Raw genomic sequence first — 19,007 nt, 5'->3', positions numbered from 1 at the left:
GGCTGTTAACTATAATCATCATTAGATTATATGTTTTATAATATTTTGCCAAAATTATGCCTTTTCAGGCACTGCCAAAACCAAAAAGTGGTTAGGGGGCTCCCCACTGTGGGGGGCTATAGCAGAGGTGTTTATAGAGAAGAGGGGAAGCAAACTAATTATTTATTTGGCTGTATCTTAAATGTTTGGTTTACATGAGAAACTTTACTCAGCTGTAGTTGTTCTTAAGTTTTCTCAGATTCAAGAAAAATCAGGTTGACTCTGGATTCAATTTGCTTTCAGAAGTTACCAAAGACACTAGGGCTACCCTAGTTTAATGATCCCCTTGTCTAACTCTTTTCACAAAAGCGAGTTTAGAAATTACCACCAGCAGCCAGTTAGCATTAACTATACTTCCAAGTGCACTCACGCTACACTTATAAATCCACATCACATAGAGAACTGAAGTAGGACACAAACTGAAGTTGATAGTCTCCATCCTCAAAGAAATGACAAATGTGTGGGAAAGACACATTCAAAGTGAACTGCCAATACAAGCAAGTAGAACATAATAAGTGCCAGTTATTTTCAAACAGGTGAGCATATAAATGGTAGTCATTTTCAACTTTTGTGACTTGAGAAGGCAATATCTTAATTGAAATGCCTGGATAATGGTTCTGGCATGAGGACAAAGTCGACACAATGACCTGCCTACTTGGAAAATTAAACATGTTGGCGACATTACAAAGGACTACATTCACTCATTCAAGTCCGCATGCGTAAGTCCTCAGAACTTTTGAGTAACAGGGTCAGGGCTCGGAGAAAATTACTCACATTCCCTCTCCTTGCACAATTGTGCATACTCTAAATCCCTCCCCTTGAAATTAAAAGCATTTGTTGAATAGATCATACACTTGACCCTTGGATTCAGCCACTCCAGATTTACATTCTTATAGTCCATCTTACAAACAGTCATTGAAATGATGTGAACTCACCAACTCACATCAAACTGCTCTTCAGAAATAAGCTTCAGTGTATGTTCTGTTAGCATTTAACCAATCCTTCTCTCTTCTGCTAACAAATGTCCAGAATTTTTAATGGAAGAGGAGAGGAAAAAGTCATTTAAAAAAATGTAATACTTATTTCAGCACGGCACTTTAACACTTATTAAATCTAAAGTCATTCAAATATCTAGGCTCATTAACAAGGCATTATACACAATAAAACTTTATCAACTAATCATCAGTTTGAGTACACAGAAATTAAAACTCCCACTTATTCAAATTGCATGTAACTTTGCTGGTTAAATTTGCTTTTACATTTTCACCACAAATATAGCTAGATAATGCTTGATTTTACCGAATCCAGGCTTTCTTACTATTAGCCACGTTATAAGGAGTAGTCACCTACTTGAAAACAAGAGAAACTTATACTATTCTAAGAAAACACATAACATTGTAAATCAACTATGCTGAAAATTTTTTTAAAGGAAAGAAACTTTGGGGCTTTCTGAGCCTTGTTTCTTTCACAGTGTCAAAAGATACGCAAAGCGTTCATTTTTGAAAGAAGAGGGGAAAGGTTCATCAAATTAAACCTTTTCCCCCCACAGTCATCAGTTACATGTCACTGAATTATCTCCATCAGCAGTCTCCATCTAATTTTGTCTTCATGGACTTCCTCAAACTGAAGATGTGCCTCTGTTACAAGAAGCCTCTTCTCTTTCTTATATCACCTCAAAATCTCTCTACAATTACCTGAGCCTGCTGCTTACCTTGTGAGCCAATTTAACTCAGTAACATCCAACATCCCTCACCCTTTGGCTTTTGATCCTGGATCTAAGACTCTTGCACAGTATAAACTGGCTAAACAAAAGAAAATAGTCCAGTTTCCAAATGACACTGATGTAGCCTCCTTAGAATAAATGAAGGCCACGCTTGCAGGACATTTGGTCCTGCTCAAAACTTTCATGAGCATACCTGGTCCATGACAGATGGTTTTGGACAGGACCAAGTATCAGGGACCTTTGGGTGAGGACCCAGTGTCTCATGGCCAGTTTAGACAGGGCCAAATGCTAACCGGCGCCCTGCCCAAGTATCCTCCCCGTCCTCTGAGCCTTGGTCCTGCAGAAGTAGCCTCCACAGCCTCTGGTCCAAATCAACACTGTCCAGAGAGGGTTTCTAAGCAGGGAGTGACTGTTTTCCTAACTCAGGTCTATACTGGCTCCCTCCCTGAGGAGGGGCCAGGGGCTTCACTTCCTTAGGGTCGATGGTAGAGATTTTGGGATTCACCTAAGCTACAGAATAACAAGGTTGAGAGCAAAGCACCAAAGAAGGTACTTAATTCATTTGTAAAAAGAGTGCACTACTTTATTTCAACATAAACGATTTGTGTAAAAAAAAAACAAACAAAAACCTGACATTGTAGGGCCTTCCATGTGACATACAAAAGTTTCAAGCAAGAGCAAATATATGTTATTACAATACAGTCAGTGGTTCAATATTTCTAAAAAGACAAATTTCATATTGGGTTTAAAGCCTAACTCTATATCCTGCTAATAAAACACACACTAAAATAAAAGCATACAAAAGATGAAAAAGAAAAAGGTGGCAAATTGATATACCAAGCAAAAAGCAGAGATATTCTAGTATTAATTTTGGAAAAAAATTTCAAGGTGAAAAGGATGAGAGAGGACTTTGTGTTAAATGTGTACGTATAAATATTCTCCGAATCTGTTTCCTCTTCTATAGAACAGAAATAACGTTAGCACAACCTCAGTAAGGATTACATGAGACTATATTAAAGTGCTGAGAACAATGCCTGACCCACAGTGAACATTAACAGAAGTTCATTCTTATTTTTCCTCCTCCCTACTCTACTCACCCCTTCTCCAACTCTGAAGCAGAGTCAGTAAACATTTAATAAAATGAAGGAGCAAAAAGTATAAAGACCGTCCTCTAGAATGGTGCTTCTTTACTGACATACGAGGAAATGTTCAAGATATAGGAAAGAGTAGAAGAAGGATGCTAGAATAACCACCATCATCTGGCACATTCAGAGACACGGACTCTAAAGTACCACTTTCATTTTTCTATATTAGTACTTCAACTACTAACCTAAAGCCATTTTTTTTTACAAACTAATAACTGGACTCTGATAAAAGGAAAGTGATCAACCTAGACAAGGTATGCTGGTCACAAAGTTGTCCCCCGTAACAACAATGAAAGGATCATCTATGTATCCTGCAATTGTATATTGACTGTAAAGTCAGCAGGCTTTCCAAATCTCCCCAAGCTGACATTATCAAGACCCAAACAGAATGAACCAAGGGGGAAAGTAGCAGCCATCAGAACCTAGAGGCCAGGAGAAGATCTTGGAGGAAGACGGTTTGAGGATCTGGGCGAACAGTAACAACAGAATGAGATTTCGATTCCTGGGTTGGGAAGATACCCTGGAGGAGGAAATGATAACCCACTCCCGTATTCTTGCCTGAAAAACCCCATGGACAGAGGAGCTACAGTCCATGAAGTTGCAAAGAGCAGGACACATCTGAGCGCGCGCGTGCACGCACACACACACCCACCCACACACACGTGGCATAAACACGATTATAATCAATGAGATAAAGAGTTGGAATTTCTTTCCAGATGGACAGCAGTGTTCATTGGACTGTGTCATCCTTTTTGCCTCCTCTGGAGGAGTCCAGAAAGTGTCTGATTTTTTGTCCAGAAGCAGAGATAAAATAGCTAACATGAAAAAAAAAGAAAAAACAAAGAAGCTACACGAACTAGCCAGACTGGACAGATGTTTCCACAGAGCAGAGAAAAAACCCTCTACTGCAGGACCACAGATTAGATCCTGTAACCCTCCCCCCTAGCCTTGGTGAGATGGGCAGGAAAAAACTACAGAGAGGACCTGCCCAAGAGCAGAAAACAGCCTCAAGGGGCGAGAGCCGCAGGTTTGGGAATGTCTATAAATAAATAAAATTTTGTTTTGAAAATCACATCTGGGATGGTGCCCCCTTGGAGACATTAAACGTATAGAAGTTCTTCTCCTCTTTTTCAGCATGAAAGTGTCAGAAAACTATCTTGGACTCATGAGGGTCACTTCCAAGGGAAGTGAGGAGCCTGGAATCACCAAAGATGATGTTCTTTAGAAGAGCAGGTGATGAGCTCTGGTGTCCTGGAAATGGACACATAAGGAGAACTTCAGGTTCTAAAAAACTCAGGCACAGGGTTGTGGGCGGGGGGGGGGGGGGGGGGGGGGGGGCATGTGGTAGAAAGGCAGAGAAGACATCACCTGTTATTGCAAGATTTAAAAGGAAAAGTTGCCCAAACTTGGAGAGAAAGTAGAAGAAATGGGGAGGAGGGCATCTGACACAGCGTCAGAGGAAGGGTGACAGGGATGGAAGGAGATGCCAAGAGGGGATGCAGTCACAGCATCCCGGTGCATCCTCTGAGCACCAGCGGCCTCACCGTGAAGACAGAGGCTGCAGCGATCACAGGTGGTCAGAAGGTGCAATCCTGCCAGACTGGGTCCACAGCTAAGAGACACTGGTACGCCTTCTGGGACCTCCAGGGACCCGTGGCTTTGTGAGAAGGAAGTTATTTTGGACTTACTGTTAAACAGCCAACATCCACGCAGACCGGGGGACTTTAAAGGCTCCCCCACGTGTTTGGTATTGGGAAGCAGGAGGTGACATCCTTGTTTCAGAGACATGCCATTTTACATCCACAGATGGGCTCTCATTATAGAAAATTCCAGTGTACGGCCTTCCCAAGAAATTGAGGAAGTGGAAGAATTTCACTGTGTGTGTATTAGGCCGTAAGAGTCAAAGAGACAGCACGGAGGTTGCTCTCATTGCGTTAATATCAAAAGAATATCTCAGCCTGGGGGGCCACGCCACGGGGACTCCGCCACCGTCCTGCAGACCCTCACAGCTAGGGGGGTCTGCCTCCCTGGGAGACTTACACCCCCAAAGGCTCTGACAAAATTCCCTGTACATCTTGACCCAAATCATTTATCAAATTCTTTAAAGAGATACCTCTAATTCTGACCCTTGACAGTGTCTGAGATTACACTTCTCTGTCGAGAGAAACTAATGTCAAAATATCCACAGTGATATCCTCCCATGTCAGTGTAATCTAAATTACAGCAGTTATCACAAGGCCCTGAGCCTTTGAAGTTCATTCTAAATACTTCATTACGATGAAACTGACACACCTTTATGGAAAATTTCTTTGAGCCAGAGTGAGTTAATTCATAAAAATATCTTTACGACTAGCTAGAAATGAATAAAAGTTGAAATACAATATTGTTCACTGTCTAGACCTAACAGTGAGATTTTAATATGGGAGGTAAGCTTCTGTAAGAGAGGGGCCCCTGTCTGACACTTTTCTGGATATTCTACAGGCCCCAACCTAGTGCTCTAAATATACTAGATGCTCGAAACCTTGTCACCGCAGAATAAAATACCAAAAGGCCCCACATGACCTGGCATCGGACAGCCCCTCGACCTCATCTCCGGTCACACCTTCCTTTCCCTGGCTGGCTCAACAAGCATCAGCCTCACGGGCTTTCCTTTCTGTTCCTCTGGCATTCAAGCTGATTTTCATCTGCTCCTCCACCACTGGCCGCTGGCTCATCCATCAGTCAAGTGCTACGCAAAACAAGAGGTATTATAGGGCTGTCAGTCAAAGCCCGGGCGGGGAATGTGGCTTTGGCGCAGAAAAGGAAGACTCTGCCCTCCTGTGAGTGAGCCCCGCAGAAAGATTATTAACCACAAGAGCAATGGACCGACCTGTTTGGCTTAAAGGAAGCTCTATCGTGATGGCCTCTCACAGCATCCTGAACCAGCGTGGGTTTCCCTTTTCCCTTGTGAGGTCTCAGCCACCTCCACGCAAACCCACTGCCCCTGGGCTACCTGGCACCCTAAACTTCTAGGAGACTGTGTGTATTGGGGGCTGGCAACCTGAACTTGAATCTTATCTGTATAACCAAAAAAAGAAAAACAAGCAAAAATTACGCTGCCTGGGTCCAGACCCCAGCTCTCTCTCTTACTAACTAGGTGTCCTCGGAGAAGTACTTGTCCTTCTATTCCCCAGTGTTTTCAACAGTAAAATGGGTAAAATAATGATACCTAAATAGCCAACAAAAACAAAGCATTTAGGAAATAGTAAATGATCAATAAATGTTAGCTATCATCTCATGTTTCCCTGTCACTCTCTATCACCTGCTTTTTTTTTTTTTTTTAACAGCATCTGGGATCTTGGTTGCCCAACCATGGATCAAACCTGAAATCCCAGCAGTGGAAGCTTGGAGTCTTAACCACTGGACTGCCAGGAAAGTCCTCACCTGCTTAATTTTTAAAGCCCTTAAAACACTTTGAAATTCTTACTTCTTTGTTTAATTTTTTAAATTTCTGTTGCCCCCCGCTCCCCCCAGAATGGAATATCCAAAAGTACAAGGGCTATATCCAACCTAGCCTCCACTTCAATTCCCAGAACAAAGCCTAGGAGATCAGAGGAGGTTCTTCAGTTGGTGAATGACTCAGTACCTCTAATTCCAAAAGCTTTATAACACTCATTAGGCAATCCCAGCCATGAGCCTAGGAATATTATTCAATTTTAAGTTGACTTAAATAAATCAACTTTTGGTTGGGATATATACAAATTCTTTTGAAGTGTATCCTTTTAAAACAATTGTCTTAAAAATTTACTACTCAGAAAAGCCACTTTAAGAGAGCAACTCTTTGAAAAAAACCAATAAAGATGTTGGAATAGAAGAAATGCTTGATGACCTTATGTTCTAAGCAATTTTCTTTTTTTATTGAATTATAGCTGACGTGTAATATTATGTGAGTTTCAGGGATACAACAGCTAAAAATTTTATAATGTAAAATATAAGTTCTGATTTAAAGCCTAAAAAGCATATTTGGTCTTAACTAAGTTAATAGCTAAGGATAAAGTATAATATGGGCTTCTCAGGTGGCACAGTGGTGAAGAACTAGCCTGCCAAAGCAGGAGGCACAAGAGATACAGGTTCAGTCCCGGGTCAAGAAGATATAATATATATTCAATATATAATATATGTAATACATATAAATATAATATATATATATCATATAAATATATATTTATATGGAGCTTCCCTAGTGGCTCAGATGGTAAAGAATCACCTGCACTGCAGGAGACTCAAGTTCGATCCCTGGGTCGGAAAGATCCCCTGGAGAAGGGAATGGCTACCCACTCCAGTATTCTTGCCTGGAGAATCCCATGGACAAATGAGCCTGGTGGGCTACAGTCCATGGGGTCGCAAAGAACTGGACATGACTCTATATAATAATATATAAAGTAAAATGTAATATAATATCTAAATGTAAAGAGCCACTGGAGCGGACAGAGACACAGCCACGGTTCCTGAGATCTGAAGTTAGAAGCATCTATGGAGATGGTCGGATCTGAATCAGGCTGACAGGTGGGGAAACTCCAGGAGCCCTAGGAGGGAGGAACATCTGGGCTCCCCACAAGGGCCTCACAAGGGCCCCTGGGGTTGCGGGGAGGCTGGAAGGCCCTCCAGACTCAACCAGGCTATAGCGCGATCTTCCGAAGCACAGTAACCCTCGACCGTGGGACGGGACCACGAGAACAAACGCTCTCACCAGCGCCCAGCGCCTCTCCCCACTGCTCTTTCAACAGACTTTTAGCTGGGGTACCTGTGCCCAGCCCCCTCCCCTGACCCCGGAATTCTCGGGATACCAAAGATCAAACCCCATCATTCCCCCTCCCTGCTCAGAAGCTAGCAGGGCTTCTCAGCTGGCACCTCGGGCCCAAGCCCCCCTTTCCACTGTCTGATCACACCGCTATCCAACAACTCTCCAGCCAGCCAGCCCCCAAACACACCTGGGACTCCTCCATCCCATGACCGCTTATGCTCCTGCCCAGGTGGGAGAGCCGTCCTGACCTAACGGAAGCCCTGCGCCAGGCTCAGGGCAAGCCTCTTCTCCGCGAAGCCCTCTCCCAGCCCACCAAGAAGAAGCAACTGCCCCTCACTCCCTGAGCTGAGGCCCCCGCACATGCCCATTTCCAGAGTCAGCATCTCTACAAAGATGCCAGGCTGCATCAGTCTTCACAGCCTCCAGAAGGACACAGCGCCTGGAACTAGCGGGCACTCACATGTCAGGCGTCCAACTGAGTGTTAAATCAAAGTACACAGCACAATTTTAAAACATTGCTAGTGTCCTGCTCACACCTCCCTTTGGAGGGCCCCGGAAATCAAAAGTCTGAATTTTTATTCCCTCCATGTCCAAAGTAGGTCATTTCTAAGCAGTGGGTTTGAATATCCCAAATCAAAACTACTTTTCCTTTGAGTTCCTTAATTCCTCGCTTCTTATTGAATCCATAGTCATCTCCTCCTTGTTGAACCCCAACCTGAAAAGTGTGTGATTAGAACCACATACTTTTGGAATTACAGGCAAAAGTAATCTGGAATTGCTGGCAACTTCAAGACGCATGTTTCAAGTTACAAAGCAAGACAAGATTGTTTTCAATGCTGCGGTGAAAGTGTAGGCTTGCCTCACCGGCGTTGGGGCCCAGCCAAAAAAGGGGGCCTGGGCAGACCTCCTGTCCATGGGTTAACGCATATGTGTGCATGTGTGTGCATGCACGCACGCACACACACGCGCGCACACACACACACACACCCCACCAGGAGAAGGGTACTCTGAGATGGAGCAAAGGCAATCTTCCCCTTTCATCACTGGGAGGATCTAACAGAACAATTTTATTACCACGATCTCGAGATGGGCTCTCAGAGACTACCTGGAAAACAACCAAATTTTGTGAATAATTATTAACCATAAGTAGAATAAAATGTAAACTGGCATTTGCCTACCAGTTATTTAAGAGAACTACTTGTGACTGATGAATTTAATTCAAGTTCAACAAGAGGAAATATGATGCCCTCCAGAAGGCTCATCTCTGTCTGGTTTTGTGGCTGTCTCATACCCACGAGATAATCAGAGAAAATCACAAAACCACATAAAAGCACCTGATAATATAGGTAGTCGGTCTGAGGGATCCGTTGAAAGTTATCCTGCAAGAAATGCATTACTAATAATAAAGTCCCACAGATAATGATCAACTCCTGCTTTTGCATATAAATTAGACGGAGTGCCTATAAGAATGGCATTCACTCTTTCCAGATTTACAGCTAGGTTCCCTCTGAGTACACTTCCATGGCTGAGGTTTTGTTTCTTGTATTTTTGAGTGCATGAACCTGTCCACACGTAGACTGTGCCTCAGAGTAAAAGGTTGTGAGCCAGTCATCAGGGGCTTCTGGACTTTGGAGTTTCAAAGCTCAATAAAAGATCTTCCACCAAAAAATTAGGACGCCTTGCAGCCAACACGGAGGTTCCCTGAGAGAAGTTTTACAGGAGGGGAACCGTCACAAGCAATTCAATATTTTACCATTGTTACTGAAGGAAAATCGGAATTTTAAGAAAGATTCTGAATCCCCAAGCAGTTCAAAAAAGCTAACCACCTGGATCCCAGAAGACATCATGCTCCTTGGTCTGCTGCGGGTTTCAAGAGGTGCTCTGCGTGCTGACCATCAGGCTATGGAGGGAAGGGCTGAGCCAATGCAGCTACTCTCCCTGCCAGCTGACAGTCAGCTTGAGACAGTTCAAGCTACCAAGGCAACAGGCTATGGTCAATGAACTACAGCAGTCTGGAACTCTTAAAATGCCCAAAATAGTTCTCTTTGCTTGATATGACAAATCACCAATTCCCATAAGCTCACCAATTCTGCTAAAATGAAAAATAATATGAACTGAAATATTTACAAATCAAATGCTATTACTATAATAGCTGGGATTTTGAACAGTGGGAGAGATTTAAAGATGGAATGAGATTGGCCATGTACTGGTAAGTTTTGAAGCTAGACAGTGGGTTCATGGGAGTTCCATATAGCATTTTTGATTATACAGTAGAACATCACCCTTATCAAGGTTTTGCTTCTGCAGTTTGTTACCTACAGTCCACGAAGATCCAAAAATATTAAATGGAAAATTCCAGAAACAAACAATCCATACGTTTTACATTGGGCACCATTCATTCTGAGTAGCTTCATGAACTCACTCCCCCATCCCACCCTATCCTGGGATGTGAATCATCCCTTTGCCCAGCAAATCCACGATGCATAGGTTACCTGCCTGCCCATTAGCCACTTAGCAGTCACCCTGCCAGCATCACTTCAACAGTGGTGATATCGTGGTGTTTGTGTCCATGCAACAATTACTTTATTTAACAGTGGCCCCAAAGCACAAGAGAATGATGCTAGCAATTCAAATATTCTCTTACTGTACCAAATTTTAAAATTAAATTTTATCATAGGTAGGAAGGTATAGGAAAAAACATAGTATCAACATATAGGTTCACCTGGGGTTGCAGGCATTTACTCAAGGTCTTGTAATATCCTGGCAAAGAAGCAGTGAGGGACAGAACCACTGTACTGGTTTTGCACATTGTTTGAAATTTTCCAAAATAGAAAGTAAAGAATAAGTATGAAGTCAAGATTAAAAACTACTGAAATGCAATCTCTACAGTGCCTAAAAATGACTACATATATCCTTACCTCCTAGTGTGTTGCAGTTCTACAGTAGGAGAGCAGATGAAATCTCAGACACGTTAATCTTGGCCCTTTACTAAGGCAGCTTAATTACAGGGACTCCACTGAGGTTTTTGCTAATGTCAAAAAAGAAAGTGAAGCCACCTTTCGGAATTTCAACACAGGTTGTTAAAACACACAAGAGGCAAGCTTTACCAGTTTTTTGTCTACTCGATTTAAAGAAAGTTTTGTAAAGATCTCTGCTATTCGAAAATTGACCAAACCAAACAAAAAAATGCTATAAATTTGCCATACGCATACTGGAAGGCACGTTAGCAGGTAAAAGGTCTGCCTTCAGTAGAAGGTAGCTAAGTAACCCTGGCTAACGAAAAAGGCGGCTTTACCGTCTTTTAGCGTTTGAACTTTTGACCTCCTCCCAAAATGTCACAAAAGAATTTCCAAACCTTGGGACTAGAAAGAATGCTTTCTTTCCCGAAATCGTTTCACAAAACATACCCGTTTTGAGCCACCGAGCCTAAAGTACAAAAATAAACAGTATAGTCTAAAAGAGATGCAGACTGGATTAAGAAAAAGTAATGCAATTTAAGAAACAACAGCCGATCAAGACGCGCTGGAAATGCAGCAGCGAACAGCACCTTGCGGGCTCTCTTCCCGGACACCGCTTTCTCTTTTGTTGAAGATCAGACTTTTTTCTCCAGTCCTCCTCGTGTCTCTTCCTACCTTCAAACTCACAAAATGACTTGAAAGATGTACGGGCGGCAACGAAATCTACACAGCTCAGTCGTGCACAGAAACACCGGCGCTTAAAAGTCAAGCCACCCCGGGAGGGACGCGCCGCCCCAAGCAGAGACGGCCGGGGGTGGCGCGGAGAGGACAGGATGCGCCCGGGGGCGCCCGCGCACCTGGACCGCCCGCCGCCGTCTCCCGCGGCCGAGCCCGCTGCCGCCCGAAGCTACCTGGGCGCCGTCTCTCTCCACTTCTCCCCCGTCCGCACGCGCGCCCGCAGCCACAGCCGAGCACAGAAGCGGAGACCCGGCAGACCCGGAGCGGCCGAGGACCCGCCGAGCCTCCCGCGCCGCCGCCCACCTGGTCGGCCCCAGGCACCGCCCCGCAGGTGCCGCCAGGGAGGCTCCCGCCGGCCGGCCAGGAGCGCCGCGCGCGCAGAGGTACTGCTCCCGGGGTTTCGGTGCCAGGAAGCTCCCCCGTCCCGCGCGCGCCCGGGCCGCCGGCCCCTCCCCCGGCGCGGCGCGGGGGTGGAGAGAGGAGCGGGCGCCCGGGGGAGCCGGGCCTGCGCGCCGGCTCGGGCAGGGCGGGGAGAGGTCCCCCGAGCGACGGCACCGGACGCGACCGGCGGGACGGGACGGGGCGCCCGGAGGCCGGACTCACCGAGGCAGCGGATGTGGAAGCCCGAGGGCGGCCGCAGCGCCCGGCGCGACCAGCCTTCGCGCAGCGCCTCCAGATGCTCCTCTTTGCCCTGGATCAGCAGAACCTGCTCGTCGATCCAGCCCAGGAAGAACGTCTCGGCCACCGCGGCCGTGACCTTCTTGTTCCAGAAGTGCTGCATGTTCTCGGCTTTGAAGTCGGCGAAGATCTCATAGCCGATGTGGTGCCGGGCGAGCTGCCGGGGCCCGGCCGGGGACGCGGGCCGGGCGGCCTCGGACCTCTGCCCCGCCGGCCCCTCGGCCGGGCCCAGGACGATGGCCAGAGAGTGAGGCGCGATCTGCAGAAACTTCTCCATCTTCGGAGGCATCCGGCGCCCGCCGCGTGACCCCACTCACAGCCGCCGCCGCCGCCTCCCGCCGCTCCCCGGCACGGCCGCGCGAACTGCGCTGCGGGACAAGCGGGGAGCGTTAGTGCCGCCCCCCGGGAGCTGGCCGCGCCCCCGCCACCCTGCGCCCCGACGCCAGGACGCCCCGGGACCCGCTGGGGCGCAAAGCCCGCGAGTGGGCGCAGCGTGGCCGCCACGCGGGGACGGGGCGCGGGTGCGGAGCCCGCTCGGGCCGGGCCGGGGGCTGGCGCGCGTTACCTGCAGCTCCGGGCCACCCTCCGGGCACCGCTCATTTTCCAGCCGTGGCACCCTTGCCTCCCTCGGCGCCCGGCGGCCCCGGCGAGGGGCGGAGACGCGGAAGGGGGGCGGGCAGTTCGCGCTGAGGCTGGGGAACCCGCCGGGCCGGACCCGGCCGGAGGAATCCCCAAGAGTCCGCTGCGGAAGGGAGTCCAGGGGGGTGCGGATGGCCGGGTCGCGGGGTGCGTTTAGGTGGCGGGTCCAGGGACGCACGGCGACACACGGAAGGCCCCGAGTCCCCGAGCTGCGCGGGTCGCTCCTCCCCACGCTACACCCCGCCCCCACCCCCACCTCCTGCTGGAACAAGTGCCTCCGCTGACTGGTTGATGTGCCCTTGGAAGTGGCTTTTTAAAAAACTTAGTCAACCGCGAAAAATTGTCATCAGTCCCTCCTCCCAGACCCTTGTGGAACTGTCCCGTATCTCCATCCCGTACTGTGGGCCTCAGGTAGAAGAAACCCGGTCATTCCCAGTGTCTCCTTCCATTGATGAAGAGGATATGAAATTCACCAAGAACGGTGATGATTACACATTTTTAGACAACGAAAACAAAACAAAGAAAAAACCCATTTTATTAAGCTTCTTTCTCTACAAATTCCGTTTTTCTTTTTCATTGAGAAAGACTAGTTGTATATCTAGAACCCTAATTGACCCCAAGGTTTCATGTTACATTTTCCTGGAGCAACGTTGCTCAAACTTAAGTGCTCACAGAGTCGCCTGCAGCTTTTGTCAAAACAGAGGTACCTGGATGTGGGTCTCACTACTTCTGATTCAGTAGGTCTGCTGTGGAACCTAATGATTGTTCTTTCTAACAAATTATGGGCCACACTTTGAAAACGCCTGACCTGAAAAAAAAGAAAAAGTTATGTGATGGGAGGGATCATTGAAGGGTGTCTTGCCAAGGTTGCAGTGGCCACACTGCGGATGTCCCTGGAAAAGTTACCTTGTGCTTACATCCTCTTTAGCGAGGCACTTGGGTACATCATCATGAAGGAAGATGCAAATGTTTCTTGGCAAGGAACTGTTCCTTCCCTAGGTTCAGTCTCCAAGACCTTTATCTCGACCCATGTAGTGGAGACAGTTCCTGGTTATTTTCCAAGAAAAGCTGTTTAACATCTATCAATGCCTCATTCTTACAAAACTCGAGGAGGAGGAACAATTATTATTCCGATTTTTCCAAGGAGAAAAATGATGTTAACTGATTTGGCCAAGGTCACACAATGAATAGGTGATAAACCCAAGATTTGAATCAAACTCAGGACTCCAGAACCCAAGTTTCCTCGTGCAGCCTCCAAAGGAACTAAAAATATGCAAGATAAACTAGTATGACTTCATTCAGGAGACACTGTTGCACCAATTTACTTGAAAATGTTCAGGAAGAACTTTTTTGGTAGTTTATCAAATAAGAAATCCTCAAACTCCCTGGGGAGATCCCTTGCCTCAGTTTTCTCCATATTGAAGCTCAAGATCAAGTGGGATGTTGTAAAGACTGAAAGAGCACTGTGAATGAAATTCTTTATCAGCCCTTCTCCCCACTGCCTGCTGTCAACTGCCTGCCATTCCTACAAGGAGAGAGGGCTTTGCTGAACTTGCTTTGCTCCAGGCTTATCAATCGCTGGTTGTCCACTAGGATATAACAGACCCTCAGACAGTCATCACTCAGGGAGGTGCATTCCAGCCTAAGGGCCATCACTTTGGAATTTCTGTTCATGGCAGATTGTGTTTTCCAAAGAGAGCTGCCACGATGCTTCCCAGGCGTGTACGTTTTGTAATGTGACCCTGTCACTCCCCTGTCTGGACACAGAGTCTCTCTCTTCACCCCTTGAACTCTGGTTAGGACGTCTGTCTGATTGCTTTGACCAGTAGAGCAGAGATCAATTGGAGGAGGGCACGGCAGCACATTCCAGGATTCTTGCCTGGATAATCCCATGGACAGAGGAGCCTGGCAGGCTATGGTCCATAGAGTCGAAAAGAGTTGGATACAAATGAAGTGACTTCTCACGCATGAACTGATGCTGTACCGGTCCTGGGAGCAGACTGACTAGCCTCTTAGTTCACACTTGGGCTTCTTGGAAGCAGCCACCTTGTAACAAGTGCAGGTAACCCCGAGATCATCATGTTGTGAGGAAGCTCAAGCTAGTCATGAGGAGGAGGTATGGAAAGAGAGCACAGTGCTGGCCAATTCCCAGCCATTCTCACCTTCCAGGTTAGGCACCAACACAGGAGTGAAAGAGAGATTCTAACCCCAGCAGACACCAAATATAGTCGAACCATGGCCCCGGAGTAACCCCCAGTCAAGCTGTCCCAGGCATCTCTGGGTATTCGAGTCAATCCAACTGAAGCTTTGTATAGCCAAGATGACCCTTCCCCAGCTGCGCTGGTCTCAATTCCTGGTCCACCCAACTATGAGCATAATAAAGTGGCAGTTGTTTTTCATCACTGAGTTTTGAGGTACATGATTACAAAGCAATAGATAATTGGACCACTCTTATAATGTTTGCACTACTTAATGTTGCACTGTGGTAATGTTTGCATGCTTCTTGGGAAAGTCTAACAAGAAGAATCTAGGCAGGAAAGAAGACTTCAGGGACGTCCTGATTGTGGCACCTCTGGAAAGTCAACTTTTATAAAGCAAAATGGAAATCCTGCTACGTTATTTTTATCTCACAAGTGTGATAGGTGATTTAGACTCCTAACTCCATAATTCAAGGCACAAATTGATCAATGTGTCAAAAAGAATGGCATCTTCACAAACCACTCAATAAAACCTCACTGCAGTAGGAGCCCAAGAGTTCCCACTGAGGTCTTATAACTCTGGGGTTACCGCTTATTCTAATTAAAAGCCTCCTAAAGGATTCTTTCAAGGGTAAGCCACCAACACACTTATTGGTAGCACATGCATGCCTGCATGCTCAGTTGCTCAGTCATGTCTGACTCTTTGCGACCCCATGGACTATAGCCTGCCAGGCTCCTCTGTCCAGGGATTTTCAGGCAAGAATACTGGAGCAGATTGCCATGCCCTCCTCCAGGGGATCTTCCCAACCCAGGGATGGAAACCTACATTTACATGTCTCCTGTATTGGCAGGCGGGTTCTTTACCGCTAGTGCCACCTGAGAAGCCCACGAGTTATGCAGTATTAGTGATTCTGTTTGATGCTTATGTCTACATGCTCACCTACTAGCCAGGAAGATGCTCTCAGTGGATTATCTGTTACTCTTTATCCCAGGTTAATAATTAGAATAGCTAACATTAATATGGTGCTTCCTATGTGTCATATACCACTGTAGGCACTTTATGTATACTCATTCATCTGTGCGGAAACCCTATGGGATGGATACTTTTGTCATCTTAACTTTATAGATGAGAAACTGATCCACAGAGAACTTAGCTCTGATGAACTTAATATGCTCAAGGTCTTGGTGACTTGGTGTAAAGTCCTCAAGCCAGGATTCACATCCAGGTAGTCTAGTTCCAGAGTCTGTGCTCTTAACAACTGCATAAAGGCTCCCTCCACTCTTCTTCATAGAATTAATGATCATCTTGTTATCACAGCCACACATGTGTGACTCCCTTGAGGATACTGGCTCGATTTAGTGGATGAGAATGAGTTTGTACATCAGATGCTTCACTTCTCCTGACATCCTACCAAAGATACTTCACTTAGTCAAGACCTATATTGATCTTCCCTACAGGGGACAGTTTTTGATGGCTTGAGACACTTTCTCAAAATAGCTCAAAGTGCTCTTAAATGCTATGCTGATTCCTCACTCATTCCCCACCCCCAACGAATGAATCTCTTCTAAGACAAAGTTTAATATTGCTGCCATAATTGAGAGCCTCAAGTAAACCTAAAAATGAACTCTGGCTGGTTCTTGGATCTTCTGAATAATGCCTCTGTTGACAGTAACCCAGCCGTGACTCCCCTGTATTCTGACATTCATATTGTACCAGCCCCGGCATCTCCATTACAAGGCAGAAGCCCATCCCAGTCTGAAACCAATTTTCAAAGTGCAGTGTGCAAAATGTACTTTTCTTTGTCTTATGTTTCTGTGCGTGGTTGGTTCTTGTTCATTTTCTAAAGCTGTACATGGCAGCAGTTAAGAATAGAAGCCAGTCTAGTTTTCCTATTAAAATACTTTACACACTTCCTGACTATAATTGTAAACCCAACTCCACATACCCCAGATTTTATGCCAGAAGTCCATTTTATTTGAACAAAAATTTCATTGGTCATATCAAGTTATTGTGGGTTTTTTAATGAAATGTTTTAAATAGCAGATGTCCATGTCCTTAGCATCCATGCCTCAGTCTTTAACTCAGAGTGTTAGAAGTTACTAAATATTGCTACCGTTCATTAAAAGTCATATATCAAAAAACTGTTGTACTCTAGGCAGTAGGCTGAGTAACTAGAGATAGAGAAATAAATAGGACATAATGCTTATTTGTGGGGAGCTTACAGTTTGCAAGAGGAGACAGACAATAATCCCCCCAAAATGAAATTAGGCCTTATTAGTGCAATAGTGGACGCATGTACATATTACAATGGGGAGGGAGATAAAAGGAAGGAGAAGTTCATTAAATGGGCAACATTGAGAATGACATAAGACTTCATACAGTGAATAATATTGAGCTAAGACTTGAAATATGAGTACTTACTGTATGAGGCTGACATATTACACACAGTTCTTTCCAACCTAAGGGACATGATCCATTTGTGAGTCCCTGTCGCTGGGCAGTGTGTCCAAGAAAATGGTTATAAACAATAGTACCCATTTGGGATTGATTCCTTTTTATTTATTTTTAAAGTAGGGTAGATTCAAAGTTCCTCTAGAAATAAGTTTGCTCAATCCTTTATATTCTGCTAGGCTTTCTTAGATACAGAAGAAAGGGGCTGGAGTTACAGCCACCCTGCCAGGCTTTGTGCAGTTCGCCAGTGCTCCCATGAGGTTTGGTCCCTCATGCAAATGGCATCTTCTGTGTAGGCTGTGTTGGGGGAAAAAACATGGCAAACTGTTGCCATGATACATATTACACTGTCATTAATTTCATAATTGTATGAATGAGCATATATAACATCTTGTGGCTATTTCATGTGAAATAATAGCTGATATTAATAACAAAGCAACATGAGAAAGTAAACACAATTCTTGTATATTTCTCCCACTAACAGGAATGGAATCTGTTCATTATCTGTTGATTTTTTTTAACCTAATTGCCAAGTTCTACCCTTGATTTTGTTTCCTCCAAATATGGAAGTGGATGCTCAGAGTCTGGGATCTTCAACAATGGAAATTATAACCTACCAGGACCCTGTCATCTTGCCCAGTCAACAGGCCCTCCTTCCTCTGAAATCACTGCACATGGCAGCTCTCCAAAGGCAAGGAAAGAGCCAACTAAAAATAGATGGTTTTAGGCAAATGCTGTAGTTAATCAGATAACTGCTACCTGAAACATGCAGATACCAAAGCATTTTAAAAGACAGACACACTCATTCACAAGAGAACGCTTTATGATCTTATTCATGTTGTATTTATTAAAGTGGAACTTCAAAATCATCTACATTGGGCCTTCAGTTACAAATGGAATTCGATTCCTATGGTATTTTCCACTTAATTACTTTTGAAATGTGACTAACCAGAGTGTAGAAATCTAATTATATGCAGTTAGTCATTCTTGGTGATTCAAGGTAAAGTCATTGACTTCTAAGCATTTGTCTCATTCTAGATGAATAAATATACTTTTTCTAAAAAAAAAAAAAAAGTCTCATTATTTGTAATTTGTTATATTTCCTTTATACTATTAATGGGGATTGTCCTGAAAATTTAGAAATGCAAAATAAATGGCAAGTCAACAAGACCTGTCTACCATCTGTGACAGTTACTGTGAATCTTAGTATCTTTTCAGCACACAGTTGTTAAATCTATGTTGTTTATCCTACTTAAATATTTTAAAGGATGTAAATGGAAATTGAAAAAGTAGATAAGCACTCTATGTCTAAAAATTATATTTCATATCAGAATTAAATATATACATATGATAAAAACAAGGTATTAGAAAACATTTATTATCAAGAAAAAAGTACATTTAGGCTTTCCATTTCTGGCAATAGAGCACACTAGATATTCTAAAATTTTCTCCGTTTTTTTTGTTGTAGTCATGTTACCCCATGGACCGTAGCCCACCAGGCTCCTCTGTCCATGGAATTCTGCAGGCAAGAATACTGGAGTGGGCTGCCATTTCCTTCTCCAGAGGTTTTCCCGACCCAGGGATTGAATTCGTGTGTCCTGCATTGGTAGGTGGATTCTTTACCACTGAGTCATCAGTGAAGCCCCAAAACTTCT

The 19,007-nt window shown here is 45.0% G+C and overlaps 1 protein-coding gene across 4 annotated transcripts in view; it reads right to left on the bottom strand.

The window, feature by feature from the left end:
* STOX2 (storkhead box 2) overlaps window positions 1–13,299 on the bottom strand; it is a 191,834-nt gene extending 178,535 nt beyond the window's left edge. For 3 of the 4 annotated variants that reach the window (XM_043893392.1, XM_043893394.1, XM_043893395.1), the window contains exons 1-2: window positions 12,629–13,299; window positions 11,989–12,431 (exon numbers count right to left, since the gene is read on the bottom strand). In XM_043893392.1, coding sequence (XP_043749327.1) covers window positions 11,989–12,352 — 364 coding nt within the window. In that variant the 5' untranslated portion in view covers window positions 12,353–12,431; window positions 12,629–13,299. Of the gene's footprint in view, window positions 1–11,988 lie in introns of all 4 variants that reach the window. The other variant, XM_043893393.1, reaches the window with a different exon arrangement.
* Between the last annotated feature and the right edge of the window lie 5,708 nt (window positions 13,300–19,007).

Source organism: Cervus elaphus, chromosome 32 (assembly GCF_910594005.1).
Source record: "Cervus elaphus chromosome 32, mCerEla1.1, whole genome shotgun sequence".
NCBI classification, from domain to species: Eukaryota; Metazoa; Chordata; class Mammalia; order Artiodactyla; family Cervidae; genus Cervus; species Cervus elaphus.
The sequence above is the reverse complement of the archived record's forward strand: the minus strand, read 5'-3'. Positions and strand labels throughout refer to the sequence as shown.